Raw genomic sequence first — 16,288 nt, 5'->3', positions numbered from 1 at the left:
TCAGTATATAACATGACTTTCCCGCATTTCAAAAGGATATTTAACTTCTTCTGAAATGTATATAAATATTTTCATCTTGTAACACTTTTTTTTTCCCAGAGTAGATTCAATGCTTGAAACTGAGCTATTCACTCCAGTTTGCTATAACTGGGAATGGTAAATGACCACTTCCAAGTTATAAATGGGAAATTGAGGTTTAGAGAGGGTAAGTGATTTCTCAGAGTTGTCCAGTGGAGTGGGCACGCTGAGATTCCAACCTTAGTCTCTACTGCTCTAAAGCCCCAGCACTTTTTCACATAACAAGAAGTAGTCTTTTACAATAAGTGTGGACTTCCCTGGTGGTCCAGTGGTTAAGAGTCCACCTGCCAATGCAGAAGACACGGTTCAACTCCTGGTCTGGGAAGACTCCATATGCCACGAAGCACATAAACCTGTGCTCCACACCTGCTAAAGCCTGTTTACCTAGAGCCTGTGCTCCACAGCAAGAGAAGCCCTTACACCACAACTAGAGAGTAGCCCCCCTACCCCTTGCTTGCTGCAACAAGAGAAAGCCCACACAGAGCAACAAAGACCCAATGCAACCAAAATTTAATTAATTAATTATATAGAGTAGGTGTGTACTTATGTGGCCCAAGGCCCTCCCTCTCTTATGAATCACAAAACCACCACTAAAAAAAGTTAGCGATGGAGAGGATATTGTATCAATGTATAAACAAAAGAACTGTGAAGTTAAAATGTTTAAAACTGAGATAAAGTGGTCCCCAGTTTCTCGCTGATGTGTGTTGGCCTCATTTCTTTCTTCATGCAGAATGAACCCTGGAAGTCATATTTCAATCTCTCCAAGGGACTTTCCCCACACCAACAGCCCCTATAAAGTAACAATCAATTATGTCTGGCATAACTGAGCCATTTTACGATGCTTTATTTTTTCTAGAGAACTATCACTGTCTGATATTTTGGGTTGCACTTATTTTTTCCAAGTTTGTTTCTAGACAGAATATAAGTTCCTAGTGATCAGCAGTGTTAATTTTTCTTTCCAGAGTTTACCCCAGTACTTGTCACAAAGTGAGTCTTCCATAAATTCATTTTGGTTCAAATGAACCATTTCTGTCACTTAAAACATGCACTATATTCATCACTCAAACCAAACCTTTTAATCTAGGTGTAGGAAGTCAATTTTATGGAAAACTTTGTAACTGTAAACAATGATAGCAGTCCCTTTTTGTCCTTATCCATTTTCCTTTAGGTCAGTTTTGCTCACTTTTTTTCCAGTGGGAACTTACTGAAAATAAACCTTATAAAAGAGGTTGGGAGGAAAAAGGAAAAAAAAATGCATAGCAAAGTGAAACAGAATATAACATATCACTAATGATGTCAGCTTTCTTAACTAGTAAATCCTAATATAGTTAGTTTGAAATTAGCTCACATTTATAAATGCTGACATTTATCTTTTCTTCAGCATCCTACCACCAGCAATCATTGGCTTTTGCTTTATCAAGTCAATATATGAATAAACTCATTATTTTAATGTCACGATGTATAGAAATGGTGAACAATTTTTGGTACAATGACATGAAGCAAATGAGTGAAAAATCAGCAGGCTATTTGGAAACAAATTTCTCCTAACATTCTCAGGCTGCAGTTTCTTGAGCCAGTGTCACTGTATGTTCTCTATAATCCAATTTCTTTTTAAATGGCTTTCCGTTCCTTTTTTGTGCTCTATTGATGTTAGGCATGAATGAATGCAAACACTTGCACCATCAAAAACAAACAGCAACCTACCACCCGGAATGCCCTGGCAGGAGTCCACAAAAACAAGATTTAACTCCTCAGAATGGAAGTGGGTAGACAGAATTAATGGGTGGTCTTTCCAGAAAAATGGCTTATAAACTTCACTGAAATAGTAATTTGCTTCCTTGGTATCAGCATTTGTTTGCTTGTTATTGATATCTTAACTGTTACCTTAAAAAGGAAATTCAGGATTTTTAATAGAGAAATTTAATTTGAAACTTACAATGCTCCAAACCACTGTTTTTTTAAAACCACACAAGTTTTGCTGATAATTACTGGCAATGCGTATTACTGACCTACTGACATTTTACTTTTTGGTTGATATGACTTGGTGTGACTCCTAGGCAACAAATTAAACTTGTTTTGCCCACGCCGTTCAAGGCTTAGTAGCGTATGAGTAGAATGTTCTGAAAGTCAAACTAAGACACTCAATGAATATATAAAAAAATCTAACTTGTAATGCAAAAAAAAAAAAAAAAAAAAATCAGCAGTTGTAAGGACACTGATATATTATATTATACACAGAAAATTCTTTATTTACTTAAAATTATTTTGTAATGGTTTCTTTCCCTTATGATCTGAGGGGAAAACAGAGACATTTTGGGTTAGAATCTCAATATATCTTGGTGACCAGACATCTATTAACTATGCATTTTTCCACTTGCCAAATGATGTCATCTGTTTGTTTAAACCACACAAATTGCAGCAATGTCCACATCAGATTAAGGTCACTAAGAGCTAAGGGAATAACATTACCCTGGAATAATTTTCCAGCTTGAAAACATAAGCTTTCTTCCATCTGCACTTTTCTAACAATGTATGAAATATTTATGAAAAAAGTTATAATTTTATTCCTTGTAACCATCTAATCAAAACATTTTTTTACATTCTTCATAGTTAGCACTTCGTTGCACATAAAACTTCACAGAGCAACTTAATGTGGGCTGAATTCCTCTTTTCCTGATCTCTTGAAAATCAGAAGTCCTACTAACGGTCACATATATATTATATCCATCAACTGTTCCCAGAGCAATGTATTAGTTTCAGGACAGATCATGTCTTCTAATCAGGTTCTGAAGGAGAAAGTCTCTGTGGCCTTTGGCTGTATGCCCTCAGTTTGATAAGAGTAATAATGTTCTGGACATATTCTATGCAAACTTCCTTCTAGATACTGTGACCCCATACGTAGCTCACAAGCAGTGTAGTATTTGAAAAAGAGATTGAGGAAAATGACAATTTCAAGAGTACACTCCACCTCTTTACACTGACTTGCTCACTGATGGGTTCTTTGCAGAAGCTCTGGCCATCCCCTGAATCTCAATGACACTTGGGTGTCCTGGGGCTACAGCACTATTTTAAGAAAACAACACATCCTTTAAGCTTTTAAACCTTCCAGTTCTACCTGAAAAAAATTATTTCTTGACCATGAAACTCTGAGAAACAAACAATCACAAAAACAAAAACACTGCCACCCTACACTGTCTTATTGTCCCGGATGATGAGCTATAGTTTTCTCCCTTGTCTGTAAGAAGCCTAAGGCAAAAAACTCCTTCCTGTCAGGAAAATGAGGCTCTTTTTTTCTTCAGTGCCTGAGTACTTTAATGTGGGCCTTTCTAAAAGAGGGGGAAAATTCAAAATATTTTCAACTCCTTAAGTATTTACATGGGAATTATCCCAGTGCATGGGAGAAAAAGAAGAGAAACTTTTTTTTAAGGATTTCTTGAGAGTCTTAACACTGTGATCACTTGGTTGGCTGTCTATGCATACATGACCCTATCCAGCTCTCTCAATCAGGTCTCCTGTATTGCAGGCAGATTCTTTACTATGTGAGCAACCAGGGAAGCCCTTAGAGGTTACGAGTTCATCTTATATGCAGGTAGTTTATAATTTATAATCTAGCTTATCATTAGGAAGCTGAATGTGAATAATTTAGGGCTATGTAATGGGTTGTAATTGGTCCTTTCCCAATTCAAACCTTCAGTACTTTAGTGAAACATATTGTTTTCATGGGATTTCCTTTCCATAAAAAACTCCTCATATCCCAATCTTCTACAAATAATATGAAGGACCAAGGACCAAGAACCAAGTACCAACCCCTCCCAGTCAACCTGTAAATGTACAAACATACTATAAAGTTCTTTTTAATTGCCAAATGACTCTTCCACACTCAGGATGCCTAAATATCATTGCATAAATACTTGCAGTTTTCTTCATACCCTTAATCAAAAAAATCGATCCACCCAAATATTACTTGTCTGAAGCAATGTTTCCAGTGGTGTTTTCATTTTATGGTGGCATTTCTCTTAATGATGTCAAATAATATCCTCTGATTTTTCTACTTATTTTTATTCTATCTCTTTTTATTTTTCTAAGCCCATGACAATTACAATTAAACTTCCCAAGGAGTAAAGGCAAGGAAAAGCTACAAAAATCTGATTTGATTTTCCTACACTTCCCCCCACCGCCCCATTTCCAAGCCACAAATCCCCTCTCAAACTGTACAATAGAACAGCTAGACATAAAGCAAAGGAGATAAAACTGGCCAGTCAGGGCATTGTTCTTGCTAATCTGCACCATTTACATAAGGGTTTAGAAGACTTGTTTTATCATTTAAACAGGCTTAAAAGCCTCTTTGCAAATGAGATTTAGTTCCTACAAAAGAATGAATTCTAGCTATTTGGTGAGCTTCTGCTAGACCAGCACTGGGAGCTGACTCCGCAGTTAACTTAAGCTACTTCTTTGGCCACATACACTATATGCAAAGATTGCTTCCAGCTGCCAAAACTGAAAAGCATCAAGCTGATTAAATTCTTTCCAGGAGGTGAACAAGATGAGGAACAGGTTAAGAGGCCAATAATGTCCAATCTTAAACTGTACCTGGGCAAACTGTCCTTTATGCAGGTGCCTCAGAAGTGGCTTTGAATTTCTAGGGTCCCTTGAATCTTCTTTTGAAAAGGAACAGAAAGGTAGACAGCAAATGAAATTCAGAGGCAGAAAGTCTTAGAATAGTCTCCAACTGTGAAGTAAAGACAATCTAAACTCTTTGATTCATTGTTGGTCTGAGTGGCATTGGGGCATGAGGATAAACTGTACAACTAACTCCCTTGTTAACTCATCACAAAAGATAACCAGAAGGAAAAGATTCTCTTAAAACAGAGGAGTAAAAAAAAAAAACAAAAAAAAAAAAAACAAAAAAAACAGAGGAGTACACCCTTTGCATCAAAATCTTAGATTTAAAAAATCAAGATCATGTATATACATAGATACACCTATAATCTGTTTTACCTGGCACACCTTGAACAGATGTTCAATGTGACTTTGGCCTGAGGTTCAGCAGAGTAAGTAGCTCGACCTTGGTTAAATTTGCTCCCAGAAGGTGTCAGGGTAGTTACTCCCTCCATTCTTAAATCATCAAGATCCTCTGTAAGAACATAAACAATTGCAGATAAAAAATTAACTCTAATGGAATTAAGATGAAAAGTCCATGATTTCAGATACCTGCCAGTAGATTAAGAAAAATGTTATATTTCCACTTTGCAAAATCTTACTCCATTATCTTTCAAATCATTTTGAGATGTAGCTGGAGAACATTATACGGGAAAAGGGTGAGAGATCAACCTGTCTGGATAATGAATGGGCAGACCACATATAGAACATGGATCCACAACTTCTACTGTAACCATCCACAGACGTCAACCATAATCTCTACAGCAATTGGCCCCAAATGGTCAAGACTTGGTCAGTGACCGCCAGCTTCCAACTAGGAACAATCCACAAGCATGTGCATGCTCAGTCGCTCAGTTGTGTTCAACTCTTTGCGACCCCACATACTGTAGCCCGCCAGGTTTCTCTGTTCACGGGATTTTACAGGCAAGAATCCTCCTGCATCTCCTGCATTGGCAGTTGGATTCTTCTAGCACTGAGCCACCTGGTAAGCCCAAGAACAATCCAAAGGAAGACAAATATGCTCCCAAACCAATTACGTCAGATCGTTCACTTCTAATTTGCCTGTCTTGAGCTTCCCCATCCAACAAACTCCAATCAGAATATACCTGATGCCTTCTCTTTTTTACCCTAAATCTTTCCTTTTTATCTTCACCTGGGGAGGACAAGAATACACCTGGATAGTCACACCCCAGGTGTTCACTGAAACCTTCTATTTCATCCAGGCCCTCAATCAACATTTAAAAGGTCTACATTTCTCTTGTAATTTGGTTCTAACCAAATTTGTACATGACCTCCTACTTCATTCACAGTATAAGGAACCTTATAAAAAGGACTCTATTTACTTGCTGTGAGCCTTAGCAAAAGAGGAACATAAAGTTTCAAAAGATAAGTCATAATTTTGCCAAAACATAATCCATGACTGAAGTTATATAAGAAGGGAAATCACTCTTTTCTGCTAAGGCTGTAGACTATCCAAACATCTGAACTTTCACAAAACAACTGAGAGAATTTCTAGGTTAACTGTGTTAAAAACATGATAGCATACCTATTATGAAGTTGCTCATACTAAGTCCAGTGTCATCAACCTGAGATTTAATTTAATTACAGTTTAAGCTCTCCCAAAAATGGAATCCTAAACAATTAGAGTTTGTTCATTTCCAAGGCAAACCATTCAATATCATGGTAATCCAAGTCTATGTCCTGACCAGTAATGCTGAAGAAGCGTAAGTTGAATGGTTCTATGAAGACCTACAAGACCCTCTAGAATTAACACCCCAAAAAGATGTCCTTTTCATTACAGGGGTCTGGAATGCAAAAGTAGGAAGTCAAGAAATACCTGGAGTAACAGGCAAATTTGGCCTTGGAGTACAGAATGAAGCAGGCAAAAGGCTAATAGAGTTCTGCCAAGAGAATGCACTGGTCATGGCGAACACCTCTTCCAACAACACAAGACTCTACACATGGACCTCACCAGATGGCCAACACCGAAATCAGATCGATTATATTCTTCGCAGCCAAAGATGGAGAAGCTCTATGCAGTCAGCAAAAACAAGACCAGGAGCTGACTGTGGCTCAGATTATGAACTCCTTATTGCCAAATTCAGACTTAAACTGAAGAAAGTAGGAAACACCACTAGACCATTCAGGTATGACCTAGATCATATCCCTAATGATTATACAGTGGAAGTGAGAAATAGATATAAGGGACTAGATCTAATAGAGTGTCTGATGAACTATGGATGGAGGTTCGTGACATTGTACAGGAGACAGGGAGCAAGACCATCCCCATGGAAAAGAAACGCAAAAAGGAAAAATGTCTGAGGAGGCCTTACAAATAGCTGTGAAAAGAAGAGAAGCCAAAAGCAAAGGAGAAAAGGAAAGATATTCCCATTTGAGTGCAGAGTTCCAAAGAATAGCAAGGAGAGATAAAAAACCTTCCTCAGCGATCAGTGCAAAGAAATGGAGGAAAACAATAGAATGGGAAAGACTAGAGATCTCTTCAAGAAAATTAGAGATACCAAGGGAACATTTCATGCAAAGATGAGCTCAATAAATGACAGAAATGGTATGGACCTAACAGAAGCAGAAGATGTTAAGAAGAGGTGGCAAAAATACACAGAAGAACTAAACAAAAAAGATCTTCACGATCCAGATAATCACTCACCTAGAACCAGACATCCTGGAATGTGAAATCAAGCGGGCCTTAGGAAGAAACACTACAAACAAAGCTAGCAGAGGTGATGGAATTCCAGTGGAGCTATTTCAAATCCTAAAAGATGATGCTGTGAAAGTGCTGCACTCAGTATGTCAGCAAATTGGGAAAACTAAGCAGTGGCCACAGAACTGGAAAAGGTCAGTTTTCATTCCAATCCCTAAGAAAGGCAATGCCAAAGAATGCTCAAACTACTGCACAATTGCACTCATCTCACATGCTAGCAAAGTAATGCTCAAAATTCTCCAAGCCAGGCTTCAACAATATATGAACCGTGAACTTCCAGATGTTCAACCTGGTTTTGGAAAAGGCAGAGGAACCATAGATCAAATTGCCGACATCCGATGGATCATCGAAAAAGTAAGAGTTCCAGAAAAACACCTATTTCTGCTTTATTGACTACGCCAAAGCCTTTGACTGTGTGGATCACAATAAACTGTGGAAAATCCTGAAAGAGATGGGAATACCAGACCACTTGACCTGCCTCTTGAGAAATCTGTATGCAGATCAGGAAGCAACAGTTAGAATTGGACATGGAACAACAGACTGGTTCCAAATAGGAAAAGGAGTACATCAAGGCTGTATATTGTCATCCTGCTTATTTAACTTATATGCAGAGTACATCATGAGAAACGCTGGGCTGGATGAAGCACAAGCTGGAATCAAGATTGCCGGAAGAAATATCAATAACCTCAGATATGCAGATGATACCACCCTTATGGCAGAAAGTGAAGAAGAACTAATGAGCCTCTTGATGAAAGAGAAAGAGGAGAGTGAAAAAGTAGGCTTAAAGCTCAACATTCAGAAAACTAAGATCATGGCATCTGGTCCCTATCATGGCATCTATTTCATGGGAAATAGATGGGGAAACAGTGGAAACAGTGTCAGACTTTATTTTTTGGGGCTCCAAAATCATTGCAGATGGTGACTGCAGCCATGAATTTAAAAGATGCTTACTCCTTGGAAGGAAAGTTATGACCAAGCTAGGCAGCATATTAAAAAGCAGAGACATTACTTTGCCAACAAAAGTCCATCTAGTCAGTGCTATGATTTTTCCAGTGGTCATGTATGGATGTGAGAGTTGGACCATAAAGAAAGCTGAGAACTGAAGAATTGATGCTTTTGAACTGTGGTGTTGGAGAAGACTCTTGAGCATCCCTTGGACTGCAAGGAGATCCAACCAGTCCATCCTTAAGGAAATCAATCCTGAATGTTCATTGGAAGGACTGATGTTGAAGCTGAAACTCCAATACTTTGGCCACCTCATGCGAAGTGCTGACTCATTGGAAAAGACCCTGATGCTGGGAAAGATTGAAGGCAAGAGGAGAAGGGGACGACAGAGTATGAGATGGTTGGATGGCATCACCAACTCAATGGACATGAGTCTGAGTAAACTCCAGGATTTGGTGATGGACAGGGAGGTCTGGCGTGCTGCAGTTCATGGGGTCGCAAAGAGTCAGACATGACTGAGCGACTAAACTGAACTGCACTGAAACAGTCAGGAATCACCTGGTCAGCACCAGTGAGTTAATGTCTGACAGACCTCTGCTGTTCCCTAAAGGAAACTGCCTTCACCACAACATATCTGCCTTTTGGTAGTATAGCTTCCTGTATCCACTTCCTTCTGTCTATAAAATTCTTTCATCAACAACCGAATATTGCAAACAAGTGTCAAATGGCTCGGTCAGTAAAGAGTCTGCCTGCAATGCAGGAGACCCCAGTTCAATCCCTGGGTCAGGAAGAGCCTCTAGAGAGGGAAATGGCAACCCACTCCAATATTCTTGCCTGGGAAATCCTATGGGCAGAGGAGTCTGGTGGGCCATGGTCCACGTGGTCGCAAAAGTTGGACAGGACTTAGTGACTAAACCTATTTACCTACCTACTTAAACAGTCTTTCTGTCATTTGAAGAGGGTTAGTCAACAGACTCTCTCTATAGGCACTTCCAACTAAAATTCTTTGATTCAGAAGTCTGGGGTTTATGTCCTTTGAACCCAAGTGGACATTTTGTCTACTTGCACGTGAGCAATCTAGGCATGTGTTTAGAGTTTCAACATAACTTCATGGGAGTCAAACACTCATCACCTTGACCTGGTCATAAAGGCATAGTCCCCTCTTCGTAGGGCAATAACCACTGCTTCAAAACTCAGTACTTCTGCTAAACTAGTAATAAGTGCCACTCTTGTTCTCATGGTTCCTCATGTGACACAGATATTACTACTGCCCGAGAAAACACAACCGTTCTTAGTTAGGTGATCAGCCTCTGATGAGATTCTGTTAGTCTTTTCCCCTCACGCCACCATTCATCATTGAGACACTGTGCCTGTCCACCTTCTTGTCCCTACCAAAGGAAGGGAAACTTAACATTTTCTTAGCTTCCTCAGGAACTTGTTATACCTCATTCAGTGTTTTTAAAACTCTGACTTAATACTATTTGTTGACAAATCACATCTCAAAACTTGAACCTAGAGCAGAACATACTAACACCCATTGAAGCTTGCCTTTATAATACAGTCCTCCACCTGAGGGAAAAATCAGCCCCAAGGGTAAAACGATAGCACTTCCTTGACCTTGTCAACTGGTCAGAGACCACAGTGGTGGCTCAGATGCTAAAGAATCTGCCTGCAATGCAAGAGATCCAGGTTCAATCCCTAGGTCGGGAAGATCCCTTGGAGAAGGGAATGGCTACCCACTCTAGTTTTCTTGCCTGGAGAATTCCAAAGACAAATGAGCCTGGCAGGTTGCAAAGAGCTGGACATGACTGAATGACTAACATAGATACATATTGGGCATGATTTAAAAACAAACAAATGAAAAAACTATTATTTTGGGTTGCTTTGGAAGCCAAGAGTCAATTCTGCTGGAACCTCCATCAAAAATGGACAACATACTTAACATACTTTAACATATTTAACATACTTTAACATATTTAACATAACTAGGAGTACTAGGTGTACTCCTAGTTCATATTGAGGTAGCTGCTGTAAAAGTTGAGGCTCATGAAAAAAGAAATGACATGGAAACTAAAAGAAATACTCCAGCAGGTCATTTTGCTAAATAAGCAGTCTTTCCTCCTTTTTCTTGTCTTAAAAATAATTATTAATTTATTTATTTGGCTGCACTGGGTCTCAGTAGTGACATGAGGTATTCTTTTTTTTTTTTTGTGGCTTCTGAACTCTTAGTTGTGGTATGTGCGATCTAGGTACCTGATCAGAGATTGAACCTGAGTCCCCTGCATTGGGACTGCAGAGTCTTAGCCATTGGACCACCAAGGAAGTCCCAAATAAGTAGCCTTAACCAAGGTTTGGATCCTATTAAAACTCTTAAAGGGTGAATTCTTAAAGAAATTCAAAGTAACCATTATAAAATATCAATATTTAGCCTCTGAACTTCACTCAGATCATCTCTGGTACTCCCAACGCAGATAGCTGGAGGCACTAGATGGTTTCAAGTGGACATTTGCTAAATTTCTCCATGAAACTACTCATCATGGTATAGACAAACTGGATACTATCATAAATCAACATGGCTGGGGAAACTTTTAAAAGACAGCTAAGGTAATTTTTTAAGTCATGTGGATTTGTCAACAGCATAATTCCAGAAAAAAAACTGTAAATGTGGGAAATGGTCAGGGACCAAAGCTTCAAAGCCCTTTGAAAACCTCATAATGTTATATTATGTACCTTCCACTTTCCATGAGATCTGAATACACTTTAGTTATTAAATGTCTATATAATTTCAAGATGAGTTTAAACATCTCTTTGCCAAAAAGCTATAATCTTTACAGTTGCTAAAGAGCTGGTTTATTTTGTGTTTCTAATCTTGTGAATATAAACTTTTATATCAAGTGACGGTTGTGAGAGCTGGACTGTAAAGAAAGCAGAGGGCCAAATAATTGATGCGTTAGAACCATGGTGCTGGATAAGACTCCTGAAAGTCCCCTGGACAGCAAGGAGATCAAACCAGTCAACCTTAAGGGAAATCAACCCTGAATACTTGTTGGAAGGACTGATGCTGAAGTTGAAGCTCTGTATTTTGGTCATCTGATGTGAACAGCTGACCCATTGAAAAATTCCCTAATGCTCGGAAAAACTGATGGCAGAAGGAGAAGAGGGCATCAGTGGATGAGAGGGCTGGATGGCATTGCTGATGCAATGGACATGAACTTGGGCAAACTTTGGGAGATGTTGAGGGACAGAGAGGCAGAGCGTGCTACAGTCCACGAGGTCGCAAAGAGTCGGGCATGACTGGGTGACTGAAAAACAACAACAATCTAGTGACCAAGGTGCAGACTTTACAAGAAATATTATTTAAAAAGAAAAACCTCTATAAAGTATTAACCTTTACTCAGAAACCATACTGCACTTATCATCTACAAACTTCTGAATGGTGAAAAGAACCAATGACATCTTGAAATAAAATTAACTAACTTTTAGAAACCCTTGAGCTCCCTTGGTCAAAGGTACTCCCACCCACCCTGAGGCCAATGGTTCACTCCCTAGAGTGTGCAGTCATGTCACGCCCTACTCTTTATGACCCCATGGACTGTAGCCTGCCAGGCTCCTCTGTCCATGGGATTTTCCAGGCAAGAACACTGGAGTGGCTTGCCACTTCCTACTCCAGGAGATCTTCCTGATCCAGGGATTGAATCCGAGTCTCTTGCATCTCCTACATTGGCAGGTGGATTCTTTACCACTAGGGCCAGCTGGGAAGCTCCCACTCCCTCTGGACACATTGTTTATTTCCCTGTGAACTGGTAACTGGAAGGCCCAAGGGTTTTAGTATCTTACCTATGATATTTCGCTCTGATGCATGTAGACATTGCAAAATGTTGCAAGACACTCATGTACTAAGCCCACACAGGCTATCTATCACAAACAGGTTAAAGTTGCATTTAAACATCTTCAACAACCTCTTCATGAAATTCAACTATACGATTTCATCTGTCAGAGAGACATCAGAGAAAAGTTGCTCTTGAACCTCACTGGAAGGGATTCTATCAAATACTGTTAACAACAAATACAGAAGTCAAGCTCCCTGAAGCAAATTCTTGGGCTCACGTTTTATGACAAAAGAAACAATCTAGAACCAACAAAATTGGAAGCCTTCTCTAATAGGGGACCTCAAAATGAAGATTCTCAGAGATTCTCCTGAAACAGCTGATTTTCAAAGTACATAGACCAATGACCCAAAGCTCTCAGAATGACCTGATGACCTCCGATCATGGACAGCTTCTGCACAAGATATTGAATCAAAACCTTTGTTTAATTACTATTTTGTTTTCCATCTGCTTACTTAAAATCATTCTTCTTGTAATTTCTATAAATTCCTGGTCATCACTCACCCCTAATGATCCTTCTTGTTTTATTCCCTTAGTACTAAAATTGTTACAGCATAATCATTCTTATACCAATCTCAGATTTCCTGAACAGCAGCCTTCAAGCTTACTGATTGCTGGATATGCTGTTCCTCACCAGACTCCTGTGATACAAACCAGGGATAATTCCAGTCTCAACAAATGAGATAAAAGAGAATTACAGTCAATGGCATTTCACTTGACCTATGTGGACAAATGGCCCAAAACAAATCAGCTCGTGACTGTTCGTGTTGCTCTCTTATAGAAAGAGAACAAATTATCAAGGTCTAGTAGTTAGAGCTTAGGTCATCCTAAATTTGAATTTAGAATTTTCTAAAAGGACAAGCCTTGGAAGGAAAGTTACGACCAACTTAGACAGCATATTAAAAAGCAGAGACTACTTTGCCAACAAAGGTCCATCTAGTCAAGGCTATAGTTTTTCCAGCAGTCATGTCTGGATGTGAGAGTTGGATTATAAAGAAAGCTGAGCACCAAAGAATTAATGCTTTTGAACTCTGGTGTTGGAGAAGACTATTGACAGTCCCTTGGACTGCAAGGAGATCCAACCAGTCCATCCTAAAGATCAGTCCTGAATATCCATTGGAAGGACTGATGCTGAAGCTGAAGCTCCAATACTTTGGCCGCTTGATGCAAAGAACTGACTCATTAGAAAAGACCCTGATGCTGGGAAAGATTGAAGGTGGGAGGAGAAGGGGACGACAGAGGATTAGATGCTTGGATGGCATCACCAACTCAATGGATATAAGTCTGAGTAAACTGCAAGCGTTGGTGATGGACAGGGAGGCCTGGCGTGCTACAGTTCATGGGGTCACAGGGTTGGACACAGTTGAGCGACTGAACTGAACTGAAAAGGATGATCCAATTACTTACTATGCGGAATAGACTAATGTATATACAAATGTGTAAAGGAGCTAATGCAAGGTGTTGGTTTCAGTTTTATGCCAGGAATAATTTCTTGGCATAAGAAAACATGGTCATGTTTTCCTATTAGATACTGCTTCCTCTGTAACCAGGAAGGCTAGTTTTACTTGTCTCAAACCAATAGATCGTGTACTTTAGCAATAGTATTCCAAAAGTTTTCCGTGCACAGACACCTTAATTCTATAAAACATCAAACCAGGAAATTATAATTCAGATGGGAGCTCCAAAACAAAGTTCCCCTTGATTATTCAGACACTTTACCTGGGGGAATATCTGACACATTGTTTACACAAACAATCAAAGCCGTGCTTCCAAAAACAGGGATCACACAAACAAAAGGCAATACGACATAGATCATTTTAATTCTGGCAGAAGTTATAAACAGCTCAGTCAGTAAAGAATCTGCCTGCAGTTTGGGAGACCCAGGTTTGATTCCTGGGTCGGGAAGATCCTCTGGAGAAGAGAATGGCAATCCACTCCAGTATTCTTGCCTGGAGAATCCCATGGACAGAGGAGCCTGGTGGGCTACAGACCATGGAATTGCAAAGAGTCAGACCCAACTGAGCAACTACCACAAACACACACTCTACTTTACACGGATTATAGATCAGTCTCAATTCCTTGGCAAGAGGCAAGAATAGAGATGAACAATCTCTATCACTGAACTCTATCCAGAGTCTGAGATGCTTTTATGTAGCCACTCTCTCATCAGATGCTCACCATGATAATACAACATTGAAAAGACTGACTATGGAAACAAGGGAACATCATGAAGCAGTAAAGACTCGGATCTTGAGTCTTGTCTTTTGGCCAACTTCTTGCAAGGGAGAGAATGACTAAAAAAGGGGACCGAGAGACTGAATACAGAAAAAGACAATGAAAGATCATATACAATATCAGAGCACTGACCCACCACCTCTGATGGAAACAATCAGTGAAGCCAAATCACAAGCTCTGCAGCAGTTGGCTCCAAACATTCAGGACTTGGTTAATAGAGGCCAGATTCCAGCTTTTTGCCCAACTCAGAACCAAGCAGAGAAAACCAAATATGCTCCCCAAGCTAAATGCATGTTTCCACAAATGGTAATCTTCAAACATCTAAAGGTTTATCCTTCAGAAGAGATATTACAGTTCCCAAAGTCAGTATATGGAGGAGAGACTTTAGTCAACTAGAAATTTCTTTGAAGCAACCAGTAATACTTTTTTCATCAAGGAATCTCACAATTCTTAAGGTTACAATAGTAAAGAAAGATTATGTGAAAATAACCTGATGAGAATTTTTAAAAATATACTTGCTTTATTTTGATACTCTGAAATCAAACTATGTAGTGACTGTTAATGTCTAGTTAAGAAATTAGATAACTATTAATGTAATGTAATCAGCTCTATCTTAGAAAAAAAACAAAAATAAATGTCTTATATTTATATTTATGGAAAACACATGAAAAATCAACTAACTGAAGATAAAAACAAATCCACAACTGCCATAATTATCCGTCAGCACTTGGCATTATTTCATTTTAATCATGTAGATTAGCTTCAGCTTTCTAACTGAAAACTGAAAGATAAAGGAAATTGAATAATTAGGTAACAGTTGAGTAAAAATATACAAGCCAGACCAGGTGGTAAGGGAGTCTTCAGAGGTGTGTAAGAACATTAAAAAGCAGAAAATTGAAGGGACACTGTGCTTTAGGGAAAGTTATGCAGCTATATGATCATAACCTGAGATGCATGGGGACAGGAGAAGGTAATACTGAAAGAGTTCAGTCTCAGATGATGAAAGGAGACAGAGTCATCAAATTTGTGTTTTATAGAGATAATTGTGGCTGTATTTACAGAAACAAACAATTTCCTAAATTTATAAAATTGCTTTCCTGATAACTCAAGATAGGAATTAAGTCTTTCTTCTTTACTATTATAATCTCACTTTCTTAAAAGTTAATCTAGTACAGGGTGGGCATTCACTGATATTTACTGACTACTAGACATTTTTTTTTTTTTCTGCAAATGACAGTCCTGAGCATCCCTGAGACATCACTCAAAGCACCAGTCTCAAGAGAAGATTTTTGTATAATTCGACAAACTTGGTTAATTGACTATTTGACAAATTGATCCTTATGTGGAATTGGCTTTTGGAAAATTGGATTTTGAAGGAATAGATCTGTTGCACTTGCCCACAGCCTGTGGCAAAGTGAAAACTGGAAATAAGGAGACGAGGCAGGAAGAAGCCTGCATCCTTCATAGTGTGTGTATTAGCTGCTGAGGGCCCAGGGCAGAGAAGTAGCAACAGAGAGAAATGTATCAGAAGGTAATTTCAGAGAAAGATTTGACAGATTGTAGTGAATGATTGCACCTGAAATCCTTGCAGGTTTCTCCATATTACCGCTTTTAGGGAATATAGGAAGAGATTGTATCTTTGGTTTCACACGTGCTGAGATAGAATTATCATCAAGACATCTGTATGGATGTTTGGTAGGCAGTTAGAAGGGCAAGTCTGGAGCTATGGAGTGTGGAAAGAAGCTACAGACCATATGGCTGAGAA

General features: G+C 39.1%; 1 protein-coding gene across 5 annotated transcripts in view; it reads right to left on the bottom strand.

Moving 5' to 3' along the window:
- C21H8orf34 (chromosome 21 C8orf34 homolog) overlaps positions 1–16,288 on the bottom strand; it is a 340,111-nt gene that overhangs the window by 124,411 nt on the left and 199,412 nt on the right. For 4 of the 5 annotated variants that reach the window (XM_043880336.1, XM_043880338.1, XM_043880339.1 and 1 more), the window contains one exon: positions 5,077–5,212. In XM_043880336.1, the coding sequence (XP_043736271.1) occupies positions 5,077–5,212 (136 nt within the window). The remainder of the gene's footprint in view (positions 1–5,076; positions 5,213–16,288) is intronic. The other variant, XM_043880337.1, reaches the window with a different exon arrangement.

Source organism: Cervus elaphus, chromosome 21 (assembly GCF_910594005.1).
Source record: "Cervus elaphus chromosome 21, mCerEla1.1, whole genome shotgun sequence".
Lineage (NCBI taxonomy): Eukaryota > Metazoa > Chordata > Mammalia > Artiodactyla > Cervidae > Cervus > Cervus elaphus.
Note: the sequence above shows the minus strand (reverse complement) of the source record. Positions and strands in the feature narration are given on the sequence as shown.